The 18175-nt window shown below is 36.3% G+C and overlaps 1 protein-coding gene across 5 annotated transcripts in view; it reads right to left on the reverse strand.

Moving 5' to 3' along the window:
• The window catches only part of LOC132195941 (lachesin-like), a 78636-nt gene that overhangs the window by 12552 nt on the left and 47909 nt on the right, over positions 1-18175 (reverse strand). For 4 of the 5 annotated variants that reach the window (XM_059618254.1, XM_059618257.1, XM_059618255.1 and 1 more), the window contains 2 exons: positions 6757-6896; positions 100-285 (listed from right to left, as the gene is read on the reverse strand). In XM_059618254.1, coding sequence (XP_059474237.1) covers positions 100-285; positions 6757-6896 — 326 coding nt within the window. The remainder of the gene's footprint in view (positions 1-99; positions 286-6756; positions 6897-18175) is intronic. The other variant, XM_059618258.1, reaches the window with a different exon arrangement.

An 18175-nucleotide genomic window follows, 5' to 3' on the forward strand; every position in this document is an offset into this window, starting at 1 on the left:
AATAAATGATCGAAATAAGTTTTAATGAACTTTACTCTAATGAAAAAGCTTGAAATTCCTGATTCAATTATAGATTTTAAGAGTAACTTGTGCTCTCACCTGGCTTTTCATGGGGTCAGTGTTGACCTGGCACATGTACTGGCCCCTGTCCTCCCTCCTCGCGTTCCGTATCAGCAGCGTCCACGTGTTGGAGTCGCTGTGCGTGACCGAGAGGCGCGCGTTGTTGGTGATGACGTGCTCGTGGATGGCCAGGATCGCTTTGGTGTCCGCCTTGATCCACGCTACCTGCACATTCCGACCACAATTAGAGGCTCGTCCGCACTTCTCAACAGCACCCTTCGCAGTATATTTTTGTGGTTTCATATTATGTACAGGGGCATATGTACACCTGGCAATCCTAGGACTTGAAAATAAATTTATATTCAAAAACAAATATAATCAGTTTGGATTTTGCAAAGGGTATGCAGGGGCGTGTTCTCTCTCTCTCTGTTTGTGATTTCGCGTTGCAGCCACTTGGGTTTGATTTAATAAACACACACAGTGCTGGCGCGGAATGATATAATATTATATCCGTCCATAGTAAATATCCCCCGTTTTCCATTTTACAAATGGCCTGCTGGGTACGTGCGTCGTCGCGTTTGCATGATAAAGCGCCCACTTGCACGCTTGCAAATTTGATTTGGAAATCTTCTCGTATCAATTGGATTGTCCCTCCTCGGCTGGAAATCCGCTCAAAATCACAGCTGAGAGCGTTTTTTTTTTCATAGCAATGGTTTCAGCCAGGAAAATTCATGGCAGTCTGAAATTTGAGACACGTTTTACTGAGTTTGCCGCCTAAAGTTCCTTTGAAAAGTGGCGAATTTTGTTTAAATTTGATTTTATTTTTTACTATTTCTTGTAGAAACATGAGACTAACGTCAAACGTTGGGAAATTTAAAAAGCTTTAAAAGCCTCGCCAATTTTTCTTAACTTAGACATTTTTTGCTGCCAAAAAGTTCTAATGTATGGACAAAAGTCGACTTTATGTCAGTTTTCCAGCTCTGGAAATCATTTCAGAGAGAAATGTTTGGCAAAAAACTGGTAAATGGAAAATTTAAAAAAATAATGAGATTTTCAGCTAAATTATGTCCACTTTATGGCTGAAAAATAAAAAAAATGACCCAAAATCCTTTTGATTCCTAGACTAAAAAAGAACTTGCTAGAACTGACTGTAAATAGTTTTCGAGTGACCTTTTTAATTGATTGTCCGGCGGCATTCGTCATAATGAAATTAATGAGCCGTCGGGAATTAAGGTCAGCGGCCGACCTTTCGGACCTTTGTCTGGGCGGGAAGGGCAAATTTATGTACGCATTTTGTTCCATCTGCTTTAAATTCGTCCAAATCCAGCGCAAGGGTTCTCTCGCGTCGTTTTATTGGTTTGCGCCGGCGGAGCAGAAGGTTGAGGCCGAATTTATAGTTTGCTCATTAATTAAAAGCGGGATTTGCATGTAATCGATGGCGGACCTGCCAGCAGCAGCAACCGTCCTTTTTGCAGCGCGCGCGGCCAATCAAAACATTCCCATATTTATACACGTGGCTTATTATGCAGGCCGAGAAACAACTTCCGTACCTTTCGACTTTTGATGTCTGATCCAGACTAAAAGCATTCGGCAAAAAGCAGCGGTCTGAGTGCATCGTCCCGTGATTTGAATTGACGATGATTAAAATGCAGGACGCACTCCCCATTCCGCGGAATGGGGATGAAAAGAAGGGGTGGACTGAGAATTAATTCCGACCAAATCCACTTTCCATTATTCATCATCATCATTTTTTAACAAAATCTTTTAAGTTAATTTTGCGATATGAATTAATTTTTCTTTTAGAACTCTCAATTCATCAAGAATCAATCAAAAATAACTGTTTAAATAAAGTTTTTAATATTATTTTAAATAATATTAAATCAATTAATTTAATTTTAAGTATCATTTTTTCTTCTTCAATATTTCGTGTGTGTCTTGTGTGCGTTGTTAAGTGCATTCCAGATTCCGTTTTAATTTTAATTGTTAAGGAAATTTAACGTGGATTCAGAAACTGAGCTTGAAAACAAACGCTCAGGAAACAAATTTAAATGTCTAAATTTCAGCTATTAACTGGAAATCCTAATTTTTGTTCAAAATAAAATAAAATAAGGATTTATGTTTGAAATAATTAATTTTTCCATTTAAAACTTGAAAATCAAGACAAACGGCAACAAAATGAACATGACAAAGATCATATGATTTCGGTCATTGAAAACTACTTCCTTTTGGAAGATTAATTTATAATTATCATATTTGATAAAAGATGAAGATGCTTTCTCATGATCTTTTGAAATAATTCCAAAATATTTTTTAATACATATTTTTTTTCCATTAATATTTTAAAAATTACTGTAGTAAGATTAACAATTAATGTAATTCTAAATTGATGAATAAAAGTTGAACTTTGAATTTTATGTGTTGTACATGAAATAATGAACCAATTTTAGGCGATCGCTTACTTTCTGCGGCAGCAGAGTTGAGTATTTACTGCTCTCAGCGCATAAAATTCCCACGTAAATCCCACACGCAAAGCTCTTTGGCTGCGAATCGCTCACACGCGATAATAATTTTTGCACACCCGTCCGCTGCAAATATGCGGTCGGCGCGGAGGTGCACGAAAGCGTATGTATGTGTATGGCAAGGAAGAGAAGATGTAAATTAGCTCCCTCCGGTCGCGCCGCCGAAAGAGCCCTCGCCAAAGTGAAGAGCGATTTGCATAATTGAATCAAGCGATTTTTTCCCACCCTCGTTCTACACAGAGAGACTCTCGCCCTGCAAGCGATTCTCAATCAAACAGTCGTTTTTGCTCGGACCGAAAAATTGCAATTGTTTTTGTCGCGCGCCCGACAAGAGAAACAAAAAGAGGGCCAAGTTGCGAGTATAATTTACGAGACTTGTGTACTTGGAAACTGGTGTGTTTATGGACCTTTGAAGTACCTCAAGCATGGACTGCTGCCATTATTTATGACTATACTTTTATCCAGAGAGAGAGAGAGAAAGGGAGCTAGGAGAGAGGCAGTTTCCTTTTCTGCAGCGTCTCATATTTATGTCAAACGCTTTCGCAGGGGAATTAGTTTCGTTACACACCCTCCTCTGCATTCATTTTTGAGCAGGGGAGTCGCTTTAATTAAATATTCGCGGCGCGAAAAACGCAGGATTCAGCACAAAACTCCAATTAATAAATTTTGTTCCTGTCGCACGGGCCGCGCGCTCAATAAACACAATTTTAAAGCAAAAGTTTGAATCTGCTTGAACAGTGAATGAGAAAATTAAAGTCGCGCGGGCTGATGATGAGATGGTCGGCGGAAATTACTTTCTGTTCCAGGCCCAAGTTTCAAACTAATTATCTGCGGATGCATTATACAAACATAAAGGCTTTTTAACTTTGCTTTGCGCTGTTAATTGATGCCAGGATGTTTGAGATTGACAATCTGGTCGGAAGATTTCCCCTTTCCACACAATTCTGAAAATTACTCCGAGAAGTTTAATAAAAATAAGTAAAAAATAGAAATAGGGTGGGTTCGAATATCAGAGAAACGATTCTCAAAACAATTTTCGAGAAACGATTCTCAAGAAAAGATTCTTGCTCAAGGATTCCCATGGAACGATTCTTTAGATGAACTTAAAAGGCAGAATCCTTGCGCGAGAATCTTTTCTTGAGGATCGTTTCTCCAGAATCTTTTCTCAAGAATCGCTTCTCTGATATTCGGACCCACCCATACAATTTTGCGTTGATCAACTATTTTCTAATCAGAACAATTGAAGAAAATCAAGTTTAAACGGTATGATCTAGTTATTGTTTAAGGCAAAAGGTGAACACAATAATACCAATATTTGAGAATAAAGAAAAAGATAAAAAAGATTAAAAATCTTAGAAATATTGAAAAATGAATATTTTATTTTTTAATAAAATTAAAACTTCTCCATAAAAAGTATTAACAAATGTAATAGATTCAAAGAAATGGATTAAATTTTAGTTAATTCTGGAGAGATTTCCACTTTAATTCCATTTTAGCTCGGTGACAATGTGAATTGCAACTTCTCCGTAATTGTTCTCGCGACGTTCTCGGACATTAATTTCTATTACGCGGAGCGCATGAAATTCCGCTCAACTCCCTCATTATTAGTCACATTTGGCCGGGCCGACGGCAGTGCGGGAATTAAGATTATACGATTTCGCGTGTCTCCACCACACACACGAGAGAGAGAGAATATTTGTGCGATTCAATTTAACGTTCGTATCATTTCACTTGGCCCTCGGCTGACGCACATGAATGACACACGCACGCATCATTCCTCTTTTGTCTTGAGCAAGGAAGTCGCTCATGTGTGAAGAGAACAGTGACCGCTGTTTATCTCACTCAGTGGCGGGAAATTAATTAGCGCGAAAAATGGAATGGAGAAGATAATATCGCGTTTAATTACGGCTGCGAGAGAAGAGTCGAGCCAGGTGATCTATAAAGGGTGCCGAGAGATGTGCCTGCGATAAGCGAATGCTAATGTAATTGGCCCTAATCTGCGCTGCGCTATCAATAAGGGCAGCCCCTCGAGCCAAATCCAAAGAGAAGCTCTTTCATTTTTGCCTGCTTTTGAAGCGCAATTTTCAAATCGAGAATCAGCCTTTCATCTTGTCCCCACATTTTTTTGTTCAAAAGGTGAAAAGTTCACCACATATAATCCCTGAAGAAATAAAACCTGAATACTTGCGATGAATAAAATACAAGAAAATAATAACATACAATTTTGAACCTTTGTATGTTTTTAATATCTGGAAAATTAGGGGGGAATTATATCAGACTAATTGTGAAACTTCTTTGTACAAATGCTGTGAACTTTGCATATCACTTGAATTTCAGTCTGGTATTTAATTTGATTTTGATGTTTCGATGTGTGATGTATGATGTAGTGTTTTATTATCATGCATCGTATTTTAATGGAGAATAAAAAAATCTTAAAAGTCCAGTTAAGTATTTTTTTTAACAATAATGAAAAAAAATTAAAAACTATTACTTTATTAAAAAAGCTCAGATACAATTAAATTATTATTAAATTGTATAAACATATATTGTAATTATTTTACTTTAAAACTTACTTTACTTAGAATAAAATTCGAAATCGTTTTTTTCAGTGCAGATGAAAATTAAGGTGCCACGCGGGTCACGATTTATGCAAATTGGGGCCACACACGTTAACGATACGCGCGCGGCCGAGTTGTCGCGCGCGCCAACACAAATTGGATTTATTTAAAATCCAAGTTGGCGAGAGCAAAGGGAGAGAGAGTAGTTTTTATACAGGGCTCTGGTAGTATCTAAACTTATTCGTCGGCTGCGCGCAGAGAAGAAAGTTTGTGATCAAAAGAGGCAGCGAGATCAAAAGGATCCGTTTGCGCGCGCTCGTGGTATAATCCTAGCATAATCTGATCAGCGGCCTTTTTGTCCGCCCTTTGTGCCCTCGTCAAGATCATGTTCGCGTCCAAATTGCGTTATTCCAGAGGCTAATTACAAGTGATTGTCCCAGGATTGCACCAAAATAAAGAGAAACTATTTACAGATGTGCGTGTGTGTCGACTAAACTAAACACAAAAACTAAATCGTGGAAACTGCTACTTTTTATATGTACAAAAAATTTACAATTTATTCAAGGTGGAATGAAGCTCAAGTTACTGATAGAAATTTAATTTAATAGAAATTTTAGATTTCACGAATTGTGAATTGGCCAAATAAAAAAGCTGTTGACATTTTGTTTGGTCAGATTTTTATAAAACTTGGTACCAGTTGCTTTGCAAATTCAAAGAACTAACTGAAAATGCCCAGATTAGGTGTTTTTAAGATACTGAAATTTAACGAATATCTGGATTTTCTAATTTAAATGAATACTTTCAAACTGCTCTCAAACTTTTACGTTTTGAAATAAAACTGAAATGAAATATTTTAGAGTCCAGGTAATAAATTTTATCTTGAGATTCAATTATTATTCTCATTTTTCTTCAAAATTTGCAAACTATTTCAAAATTTGTGGTGATAAAATTAGGGATTTTTAATTTTTATTTTGGACATTTTGCTTTTTGGCAACCAGAATCATTCCACCTTTAAGTTTATGAAAAGAACTTTTTACAAAGGATTTTGGCATCTACGAAAGTGAGTGTTTGAAATTCTAATAAAATGATTATTGTTTGTCCTTTTTTGCAGCATAATTAATTAATGAGAAAAAAGTGATAATGTGCGTGAGGAGAAAGTGAGAGTGAACGGAAGCGTGCACACATGCGTGGGTGAAAAAACTCATGGCTCGAAAGGAGGGGAAAAACTTTGTACAAAACGAAACGACGGGGGGCGTAAACGGAATTCCAGTTAGTGTTTTTCTGAGCCATGTTTGGTGCCGGCAGTGATTACAGGGTGCTGTAGAGAATTAAAAAGCCGCAGCAACAGCAAATAACACTTATTTCGTATTTAATTTTAATTAAAACCATCTCGAGTGAAAACGGAAAATGCATGCAACCGGCAGGACGCCAGTGTCCGGCGGGGTGCATACTTTTGAAATGTTGTTTGCTGTGGCCGATTTGAGTGCAGAAGAAGGAGTTCGTCGATTAAATATAGCAACAGGGTAGTGCATTTCAAATATATATTATGATTCGCAGTCAATCAATCAAATATACACGACATGTGCGACCACCGATAGAATTGATTTAGATTTACACACCCTGGCTTTTGAAGTGTCGCCTCCCGCACTCACCCTATAACCTCCCAGGTTGTTGACCACGCACGTGAACGTCGCGTCTCTGCCTTGCGGAATGGTCACGTTTTCCAGCGGGTAGATGAAGTCGGGCTCGTATCCCAAGGCTGCAACAAACAATGCGTTTTTCATTTACATTTACATCCAAGATGAAATAATGATAAACATGTTGATTTGAAGATTATTTATGCATTATTTTTTATATATATTAAATAAAAAAATTCCTGCATGATTCTTTTAAATAACCTTCTTTTATTATTTAATTTACGGCTCCAGTTCGGCGAGTAGGTTTAATTTGGAAACACTTTTGCTTCCAAATTGAGCCTATGAGTTTTAGTAAGTTGTTTACTAAAGCTGGCTGCCAATTCTCTCCCGATGTGATTTTTCTATTTTTGTTTGACTTGTTGCGAGAGAATAAATGAATTTTTATACACCTTTTTTTATTTCAAAGGATCTCTTCTCTGCAATTTGAAAGTTTTCCTTCCAAATAATAATTTATAACTTTTGGGAATTAACCGGCTAGTTTCTTGTAAAAACTTTCAAAAACACTATTTTCTGTGGCTGAACATAATTACATGAATAATTAAAACAGGAGGGAACGCTGGGAACTGCTTTTGGGAGGAGAGATTGTATTAATGAGTAAAAGAAGATTCAACAGCTTTACAGTCCTTTGGGCCTGCGGGCGATGCTTGCTAAACATTGATGTTCTCCATTGTTGATCTTTTGCCGCTCGGAAAGCAACCCCGAAATTTGTCTGAGCAAGAGAGATGCATCTCTGTGGAACAACAACATCCCTTTGCGCGCAGAGAGGGCAACCAACCTCAAAGGAGTCGTCTTTGGCTTCTTATCCAATTTCGAGGCCCCTCATAACTCAGTCCGAGTATTAATTTGCGATATTAAAAGTTGCAGCGTGCGCACCAATTTGCCGCCAAAACCTAATTAAAATTTCTTCCCTTCCCAGTTTAACGACGAGAAATTTTCCGCGAGGTGAACGCCACTTGTTGGACGACGTTTCAAGATTGAGCAGAGGATAAATTTTAATAATGATTCTTAAAATAGGCGTGACACATGACGCTATATTATTTAATTTACATTGATTTCACACAATAATGGGTTGTGCTGCAACAACACTGAATTATTAATTAAATTAGAATTAATATTTAAAGTATTTTTTAAAGTCCAGTGAAGTATTTGAACAATTTAATAATAAATAATAAAATAAAAACTTAATTACAAACAAAAACACACTAAATAATAATAATTTAATAAATTATCATTAAAAAATTTAATTTTTATTCTTCAAAAGTTTTTTATGAACTTAATAACAAAATTATGCTATTTTTTTTTACAGATGAAATTTAAATTGAGTGTCAAATAGCGTGACGAGAGTTTATTTTCAAGATTGAAAATAGGATTAAAAACACCGCTTGTTTATTTTTATTTTGAAGAGTGCGTGTGTCTGTCTGTTTTTTGTCCGCTCTTTATTTTACTGCCGGTCGATCAAACGGGGTCTCGGCCACTCTAGTTTATGGCGGCACTAAAATTCGTGCCACCTCATTTATTTCGGTCAGGTAAACGCCGAGAAACTCATTTCGCTCCACCTTCTAATTCAATGCGTCCTCTTCAAGGGCTTTGCCAGTCAATTTGCTTAGTTGCGAGAGGGAATTTTAATTTGGCTCTAGTGCCCTCCGCCGTTGTTGTCGATTCCAAATTGCTTTCTCTCTTTTACACAAAGAGCGCCGTGCCCTTTTCTGCGGACAATTTAATTTGGTGTTAGGAAAAGCAGCAAATTCGTTTTGTTGTAAAGAAATGTTTAAAAATCTCAACCCAATTTTATATTCCAATGATTTCGATTGTTATTTTCTATTCGTTCAACAATAGGTTTTTACTGAAGACTAAATTTGTTTGAAATTTCAAAATATTATTTTGTTTTAAAAGTTCACGATCGATTATTTAAAAAATCACATCTCCAGAAAGTGTTGATGGCTTTGCATAATTAGCTTAAAACTGTGTTATTTTCCTAAAATAATCTCACTGCATTCAAGAGCTTTCATTTTTTTTTAAATTAAAAAGATTCATATTTACAACTGTCTTCATAATTTTGGTGTTGTTGAATAGTTTTGATGAGAAGTGAAATTCTAAATAAATCAACATTGAAAAACATAAATTTCATATGAATAAAAATAACTATTTTAAACTTCCCTGATGCAAAATTTGACCAAATAAAGACAAATTAAAAACTTTAAATAAATTTTAAACTACAAACAGAATTAAATTGTGTTTATTTTTCAATCTGATCATTTTAATCCACAAACAACTCTGACATGAAGGCGTGTGTTTCTTTTTACAAAAACTCAACAAGTTTGTCTGCTTGTGTACGGAATCCGATTCGACACGTACGTGTTTGTATGTTTTGGCCAAATGCAACTCTTGAATCACCGCAATTCGATAAGCGCGACGTGCGCGAATCCTGTGAGTGATCAGCGCCGAAAATCGAGCGAGAGCGCAAATTGAATCAATTTCCCGGAACAATTTTGGTAATAAGATTTCCTCGGCAACTCCCTCCCTAACAAGAAGAGGAAAAAAATTGTGTCGGGCTTATTTTGGCACGCGGGAGAGGATCATGTAGATGATTATTTGTAACTTTTGCTCGTTTTGAATGTGAGTCACAGTCGGTCCGATCGGTCCGGGAATACCAAGCAGGGATTTTTTACTTCTTCCCTCTCGCCCGGCTAGGAAGGTGCGACGAAATAACATTAACCGGAAACACCCCCATTCCGCTGCGCACTTTGTGCGGTTAATAACGGCTCGGCTCGGCGGCATCAAAATTACATTCCGAATTAAAATAAAAAGGGGCGAACCAGCGCGCTTTGAAAATACAAAACGACCGCCGCCATCAAAGTACCGGCCGGACAGCGGTGTATGTACTTTTTGTCCGCATGTGTGTGTGAGAGAGCGAACGATGCTTTTTTATTAAAAAAAGAGGGTAGAGAGTTGTTCGGCTCAATGTTGTGTTTTTGCAGCGTGCGTTTCATTTTTATGGTGCCGAGTCCTTTTCTCGTCTATATTTTTCTTGGTCAGGAAATTTACTTGAAAATTTTATTTAAATCACATAAAAGTTTGTGCATTCAAACAGTTAAAAAGCATAATAAATTTACTTTTTGATATATTTAACATGATTAAATTGAGTTGAAGCAGGTAAACAAATTATTTATTATTTTTTAATGAATGAAAAATAAGAATGAAATAGATTTTTTTTAAAAGTAATAAAAAAAAAGAGATTTTTAACGAGAACAGCAATCCATTTTTGCATTTTTTTAGAGTCTCACTCTAATGACTCAAAATCAATGTTAGAGAGGGAAGAGTAATTTTTTTTACCCATTTTCTTCACTAAAAAATTGTTTTCCATTCTATTGATGCACATAATGGAATGTGATAAAATAGTATTTTAGTCATTGATAAAATATTTTTGTATTAATTTGATATAAATTTCAATATTTTATTAATTATGATAAATTTTTTCAATTATAGAAATCAACTGCGATATTTTATGTTTTAACAGTAAAGTTACTCATCGATTTGAAAGTACTACTTGCACTGGCTGGTTTGAATTTCTCTGAAATTACGCGTTCAATATTATGCGATTGGCCGGTGTAGTTTGCTCTGTGCAGTAGTTTTGCGCACACCCGGTCGGAATTTAATCCCGACGTCTCCCGCAGAGCAAAACCGCCGTTCTGAGCACAGGTCCGCGCGACCAAAGTGAAAATTGCACACACGCGTCACACACGTTTGCAGCGCAATTTGCCCGGCCAGAAATTAATGCAATCAGGGTGTGCAAAGAAGCGAGACTCGGCTGCGCCACCATATCGTGCGCGGCGGATATTTTAATTAAAAATTAGCCATTGTCGGGCGCTGCCAAGTCAGCTTTATTTATTTACCCTGTCGCGCGCGGGCCGAGCCAGGCCAGGCCAGGCCACTTAATAACGACGCTGCACAAAAAGTCATTGGTCAGCTCCTTATCAGCCAAGGCCAGGCCGTAATTGGGCCCTCGCCGATATGTCCAGTTTTAAATCTCTGGCCAAGGAAAAAAGAAGAAATGTTGGTGGTAAGATTTTAAGGCAAGGAGAGCAAAGCACTAAATTTTATTTATTGAGCTACATAACACTTCGCACAAGGTGATTTTCGGCGATATTTCAGCTCCAAATTATGCCATAAAAAGTAAATGTTTTTCTTCGGGAAAAAACTGGGATTTGCTTCAATAAGGAGCAACATGATTTAGAGAATAGAAAACTCAGGCGTCTCAGGCACTCAAATAAAACTTTTGATTTGTAAAAGACTTCTTAAAATACCTTTTTTCTTCTAAAGAAAAGGATAATAATCATGAAACTAATTAAAAAAATTGTTAAAGGCTTTTAATTGAGGGGAAATTTAACTATTTATCAATGATACAAAAAGTTACAATTTTATATTTTTTATAAATTTAAGTGGTTTAAAATGGATTACCACTGAATTTTTAGTTGCAAAAAGTCTTTATTGATTTTAGGCAATTTTTATAGCTACTGGTTCAAAATTCTCTGAAATAAGTCAAATGTTGTAAGTCTAATTTTATAGATATTGATTCGATTAATGAAATAAATCGTTTTCGTTTCGCTATTATAAACTCGTGTCAAATTTGGCACAAATTTCGGCGAGGGACGGTCACGGTCAGCCACTGTGCGGCGTCATCCGGATTAAAACACACTCTCATTTCGGCGGGACCGGCTGAAATTTTGATTAATTAATTAATTTGCATAGAATAATAAAGCGCGTCGGAGCACCGCACGTTTTTTTTAATCTCCTTTTCATATAAATTTATAACAACCATGTTAACCTTAATGAAAGATTAAGCCGCTTTCGAAATAAATAAACTGCCGAGTTTTTTATTAATCCAGAGGAGAATATTTTTCCGCTTGGCGAATATAATCTCGACGCGAAAATCTCACGTGAATAATTATTTTTTATTATTCTGCGGTTAATTATTTTTCTGCGCCGCAAAAATCAATAATTTATATCACGAGATAAACAAACTTTTTTCGCGGTGACCAGAAAACGGCTGGCGAGAAACAATAAGGCTTCTTTTGTTTTGTATTCTTGACGAAAAATGTCTCCGGGCGGCATCTGCTGTTGAGCGCGCGATTTTCTTGCCCTGAGACGTCTCTCGGCAAGTTTGAAAATTTAATATTCCTCCAGCACGCCATTGATGGAATTCCAAAGCAGCTGGAAACTTTTCTTTTTTCCGAAACGTCACGGAACTTTTTATATGTCTCAGGAGCGACACATAATTAAAATTCCTGTCTCTGCCCGCGAATGCAAATCGCCAACTTTGGACACGCTGATATTATTTGCATATTTTTGCTGCAAACAGATATTATTGCGGAGGATTAATTACGGAATTCTCCAACTTATGCAATCTATACGGGAGGGTTGAATGCTAAGAAATGGGAGAAAAATAAGCTGTCTTTGTTCAGCAAAATGTAAATAGTCTAAGCATAATTTCGCAACTCAGAGAGTGCATTTCATTGTTTCAATTGTGCGCAAAGTGAGCGAGTGAGTCTCTCTGTGCTGCAGCAATTCTCTCTCTCTGGGACTTGAGAGAGGAGTCGCCGCCGGAGAAGAATGTCTTTAATTTTCTCACTGTAATTATCGCGCGACAATTCCACTAACACAAATTACAACGCTGCACCCTGAAATTGGAAGTAGAAACGCCCGCGTTTGATATGCAGTGGAGGGTGAGAATGGAAGCCCCTTTTGCAAAGGTGCTGGTTAGTTTGCCTCAATTAGGACGCCCACACAATTTTCATCACTTTTACTTTCATCTGCATTTTAGAACGTACAATCGTAGCAATTAAAAATAAATATTTTAGAAAAGTAATAATATAAAAACATCTAAAATCAATGTTTCTCTTAAATTTAAATGTTAATCCAAGTGGACATGTATGGATGAAATGCAACATTTAAAAGATTCAGTGAAATAAATATATAAATAAGTTCTTTTTTTAAATAAAAATAAAATTGGTGCATTTATTTGTTTTAATTTTTTATTAATTAAGATACACCAAAAATAAACATAGTCAATAATAAATATTAAAGAATAATTAATTCGATACATATCAACACAAATATTTGATTAATAATGATTTAAAAACATTTAAAAAGTATTAAATTAATAAATTTTAATTTTAAATTGACACACCGACGGCCAAAAAAGGAACTAATTTTAATGAATTAATAATACATTTAAAGAATAATTTTAATGCGTTACATATCATTTTTAAACTTTAAAATCTGTTTACTTTGTATTATAAATGCACTATTGAAGATTCTGTCAGTTTCTTGATCAGTTCATTGTTTCGCAGGAAAAAATCCCTACATCAAATAATATAAATACAAAAAAATTAATCAAGGAATCATTTCAAATGATACCATTAGAAAATTGAATAGATTTTCACAAGTAAAACACTTTTGTTTCATCTTTTAGTCAGTCAGATTTGACCTTTCTCTTGTTTTCGCAAGCAGAATCAAATCTTAATACTTCTTTGCTTGCTGCAATTCATCTCAAATTTTCTGCCCCAAGCGTGTTTCAATCGGGCCCTGCCGAAAACTCTTGGGAACTGCACGTCTGGAGAAAAGTTAGTTAAGTCAAAAATTTATTAGCTCCAATTACTGGGTCCGCGTAATCAGGCCAGGGCAGCAGAGCATCGGGGAGGGTTGTTTGCTCAGCGATTGGGCGGGCAAAATGCGGGCACCTTATCTCCATCTCAAAAACGAGCTGCGTTGCGCGCGAGTGGGAAATTAATTTTTCACCAGCCCGAAAGCTTGAAAAGCAGCTTGATGGTCAGACAAGCGAGTTTGTTTCGGGCGCCGCAGGAATGCGAGAGGCCAATTGATGATAAAAGTTTGAGCAGCTTTCCGTTCTCATGCGTGTGTGTATGTAAATGCGGCTCATGAATCTCGGCTGCATTTCTGTTCCAACACGTTGTGAAGGGTTGAAACCGCAAGATTGTTTTAGCCTCTTGTCATCCCAAGTAATCCATCCAAACTCTCTCTCTCTCTCGCTGCTGCTAATCCCGTTAACAAACTTTATTGTTTCCGCTTTAAAATGATTACGCGGCGCATAATTCATTGGCGCCACGGCCGAATAAATCCAATTATGAGACATGCACATGGCAAAGGGTGCCTCGTCTAGGCCAATTATAATCAATGGCTTCACTGGAACTATCACAATCATAGTCAGTTTCAAAAGTATTGAATTTTTGATACGGATAAATGAATGGAAATAATTTTCACTCAAAATCATAATTTCGCAAGCGATGAGCGAATTTATTTTGATTTAAATGATGATTTTGCTCTTAATTAAAGTGTTTTTGGAAATAAAAGAGTCAATTGAAATTAAAAGTCTCAATAAAGTCCAGAAATCTAAAATTAGTCTATGGAGTAATCTAAAATATTATTATTGAGATATTAAAACTCATCATTTTGCAGTTGAAACAAATTTCAATGTAAAAGATATGGAAATGCTTGCAAAACTTCTTATTTTTCTGCTGCGTCTATGTAAAAAAATCCCCCACAATTCGAAGCCATCATTTTGCATTGTGCAATTTTGTGAGACGCGATTTCCGCAATTGCGTTAAAAGAGAAAGTGTTTAGGAGGCTGAAATTGGGTTAAACTGCGAGCACGCCATTAAGCGTAGAGCTCGCTCGGTGGTGTGTCTGGTGCAATCGGCCGTCGGGCCGCCTTAATGCGATCCAACACGGTGTGCACCTCGACCTGTCACTGCACCCCCGCCGAGCGAGGGCTCACACCACGAATCTGCTGATACCAGCAGCCGTTTTAAACGAGCACCGACCGCCAGCCTTCCATTCAAATTAAACTCGGGCGGCCCGAAAGCCCGACCCGTGAAAACTGCAGCGAAAGGGGAAGAGCCGTGTGGGTCGTTAAACTACGGACGGACTCTCTTCTTCTCGCGCCACCAGTGCAAAATTCCGAACGTTTAGCTTTGAAAATGGACAGCGTTAATTGCAAACCACAAATTCATTTTGTTCGGTTTTAATTATGTTTTATTCTTTATTGCAGGTTTAATTTAAATGGAAATTAATTCTACTTTCATTCCAGATTGTAAAATTCTCTTATGTGCTTCAACGCTATTCTAGTTTGAAGCAGAAAGATCGGTTGTTTAATTTGTTAACTTGTGCTATTTTTTTTTTTTAAATTTTTTGTGCAGAGTTGTATCTTGTTTGCGATGTTAAGTGTATTCCAGTTTCCGTTTTAATTTTCCAATAGAAATTTCACGTAGAATAAGAAACTGAGCGAGAAATCCGCTTGGAAAAACGAATTAAAATGTGAAATTTTTTATCGGAAATCTTAACTATTTTCAAAACATATGTTGCCGTTTGTCTTGATTTTTAAGTTTTAAATTGAAAAATCAAATTTTTGGAAAGAGAAATCCCAGTCTGTTTTGAAAAGAATTAGGATTTTCAATGAAAAGTTTAAATTTGAACATTTAAATTCCTTTTCCAAGAGCATTGGTTTTCTGAATCAACGTTAATTTTACTTCAGAAAGATGATTGAAAATTCAATAAATCTATGCAAATTGAACAATTTTTGTGTAAGTTTCACAACCGGGAGTTGAATTGAATAGCTTTTTACAACACGGCAAATGTTTTTGTTCATTGTGTGTTAATTTAAGGATCATCCATTAATTATTTCGGTCTGCGTAATATTTTTTTACTATATTCAAAACTATTCACTGTTGCAAAGATTCTGATGCCAATTTTAATTAAAGAATTTCCAACTTTCTTCCCATATTTAGAAAATGAACTCCAAATTAGTCCAAAAATTCAAAGGCCTAATTTGAAAATAGCGTTTTTTAAGTCCCTTAATCTACTTAGTTGATAGGGGCAGACGTTAATTAGAAAAAAGGAGCTGCAGCAGAATTGGCGTGTCTGGGATTTGCACGTCGCTCAAGCGCCCCCTGCGTTTAAAATTCCGCTGTCGTTGTTGTTGGCTCTGAAATTTACTTAGCTTTACCAAATTTATTATCCCTGACGCTGTCTTTAAATGGTGTGTTAATTCCGACACGTCTCGCTGCAGAACGTGATGCAGGCGCAGCCAGTCACCTGCGCTCGCTCCCTAAATCATTAATTAACAATAATCTGCACTGCGAACCGAGCGCGCCTAATTTTATTGTTCTCGCCGTTTTATTGCGCAAACAATGCTGGGGGGATTAAACGCTCGGCAAAACAACACACAATGTGGCTTTGAATTTGTTTGTTCGCAAGCCAGTCACGAATTACACCAAATTTACAGGAAATTACGTTGAATTTGCCGGCCGAGTGGCCGAATTTTGAGCCGATTACAAGCAATTGTGCCGGATCAGCCAAGCGACAATGGAGACGAAAGTGGTTTTTAGTCTGCAAAATCATTTCCATTTTCCCAAAGTTCATTATTAGAAAAATTCTAATTGTTCCAGAGAAATGATCAAAAATTCCATTTTCACTTTTTTGTAAAATATTTTATTAGAACACTTAAAAGTTCCAGCTTCAAACCAGCGAATCAAAAGAATTATTTATAATTATTCAGACTTATTTTGTACTTACGTGGAACAAATTTGAGCATCGGACTTTCTTAATTAAACAATTTTGACTCTTTGCAAGAATAAATCCATCAACAATGCAGCAGTTCCTTTTTTGTGGCGCCGCGCATGATTGCAAGTCTAGATTTGCAGCGGCGGACGCGAGAGAAATTAAAGTCCGTGCCGGATTACGTTTTCATTAAATAATTTTGTCGCGTTACAGCTTTATTTGCTTTGTATGCCGGCAGCGACACGACGCTGTGTGCTGTTGATGATGATACGGTGCAGTCTGTGTTTTGCGGTCACGTGTGCGCTTTATTTCTTCTTTATTAATGTCATCACAGCAACTGCATGATTGCATGAATAATGAAAAATAATACACAAGTTAGCCAAATTTTATAAAATTAAAATGGAAGATAAATACAAAATTTTACGCGAATTGCTTAATTTTTGCCTTTAGACGCCTACAAATATTTAATCAAAATCATAGCAAGTACTCAACAGCGGATGACACAGGTACGTGTGTGATTTATGGATTGAATCAAATCAATAATTTCGAAATATAAAGAATATGTTTAATTTCGATCAATATAATAATATTATAAAACTATGAGCATTCAAAGATGCAAGCTACAAATCAACCACATAGCAATATTCTGTGTCAGAATGACGGTGTCCAATTTAATTAAATATCATATTTTTTTACTAGCCATAATTAAGATTAATATTGAAATAATTTTAATGTTGTAAATATATCAATAGTAAAATTATTTTTTAATAAAGTAAGAATTATTTTAAAGGCATATAGAATAAGTGCAAAAAATATATTTAGAAAATATGTTATAATAACGTTTTAATTACAGGCGGCTAAATATTTTTAAGTTTACTTATTAATTTATTTATTCTCCATTCTGATACAAAAGTACAAAAGATACAAAGTAAATAACCTGTAAATTATATGATTTACACACAATGAAATTGAATCTTAAATATTATAAAAAATTGATTCCCAAATTAAAAAAAAATAGTGACTGTTAATTTATTTACTGATGAAAATATTATCCTTTCAAAATAACACTAGTACTTTAAGATTTTAATAATATTTCAATGAAATCAATACAAGAAAAATCCTTTTTGTTTGAAGAAGTTGACACTCGAGGAGATGATCATGGAAATGAAGCGATCGGGCTTTTCCTCGTTGCAGAAAAATTGTTTTTATTCAAAAACAAACAACGCGTATTAGTCAGCGAGCAGCGCGTTTGCTCATGAAATAGGGTCGCAGACCGTGACCGAAACTGGTAGAGCCATTTGTTTTTGAATAAAAACAATTTTTCTGCAACGAGGAAAAGCCCGATCGCTTCATTTCCAAGATAAATCCTCTCTCAACATTTATTCTTCCCTTTTTTTTTTTCAAACTATTAACCGTTAAAAGTGCAAATGTATTTTTGCAAATTGCAGCACATTAGAGGGGGCGGACGAAGGTGGCTGCTTTGTTTGTTTGAAAGTGCATGACGCGTTTAACCCGTCGAGACCACAACTCGGAGGCCGCAACGTGCCGACACCAGCCGACCACCCCTGCAGGCATCAATATTACGGGTTCGCAGCGAGCAATGAAGAAAATATTTAAAAGGTTTTCACATCAAAAGGGCTGCAGCGCCGCCATTCAAAGCTGCAATTATGAGCGATTGCCATTGAAAGCTTTTCTTTCATCTCGCTCAGGAGCGGCGGCGGCGGCGGCTTTGGTCTCTTTTTCTCGGCGATCGGTGTCGCTTTCA

This window comes from Neocloeon triangulifer, unplaced genomic scaffold (genome assembly GCF_031216515.1).
Source record: "Neocloeon triangulifer isolate White Clay Creek 2 clone unplaced genomic scaffold, ASM3121651v1 ptg000011l, whole genome shotgun sequence".
NCBI classification, from domain to species: Eukaryota; Metazoa; Arthropoda; class Insecta; order Ephemeroptera; family Baetidae; genus Neocloeon; species Neocloeon triangulifer.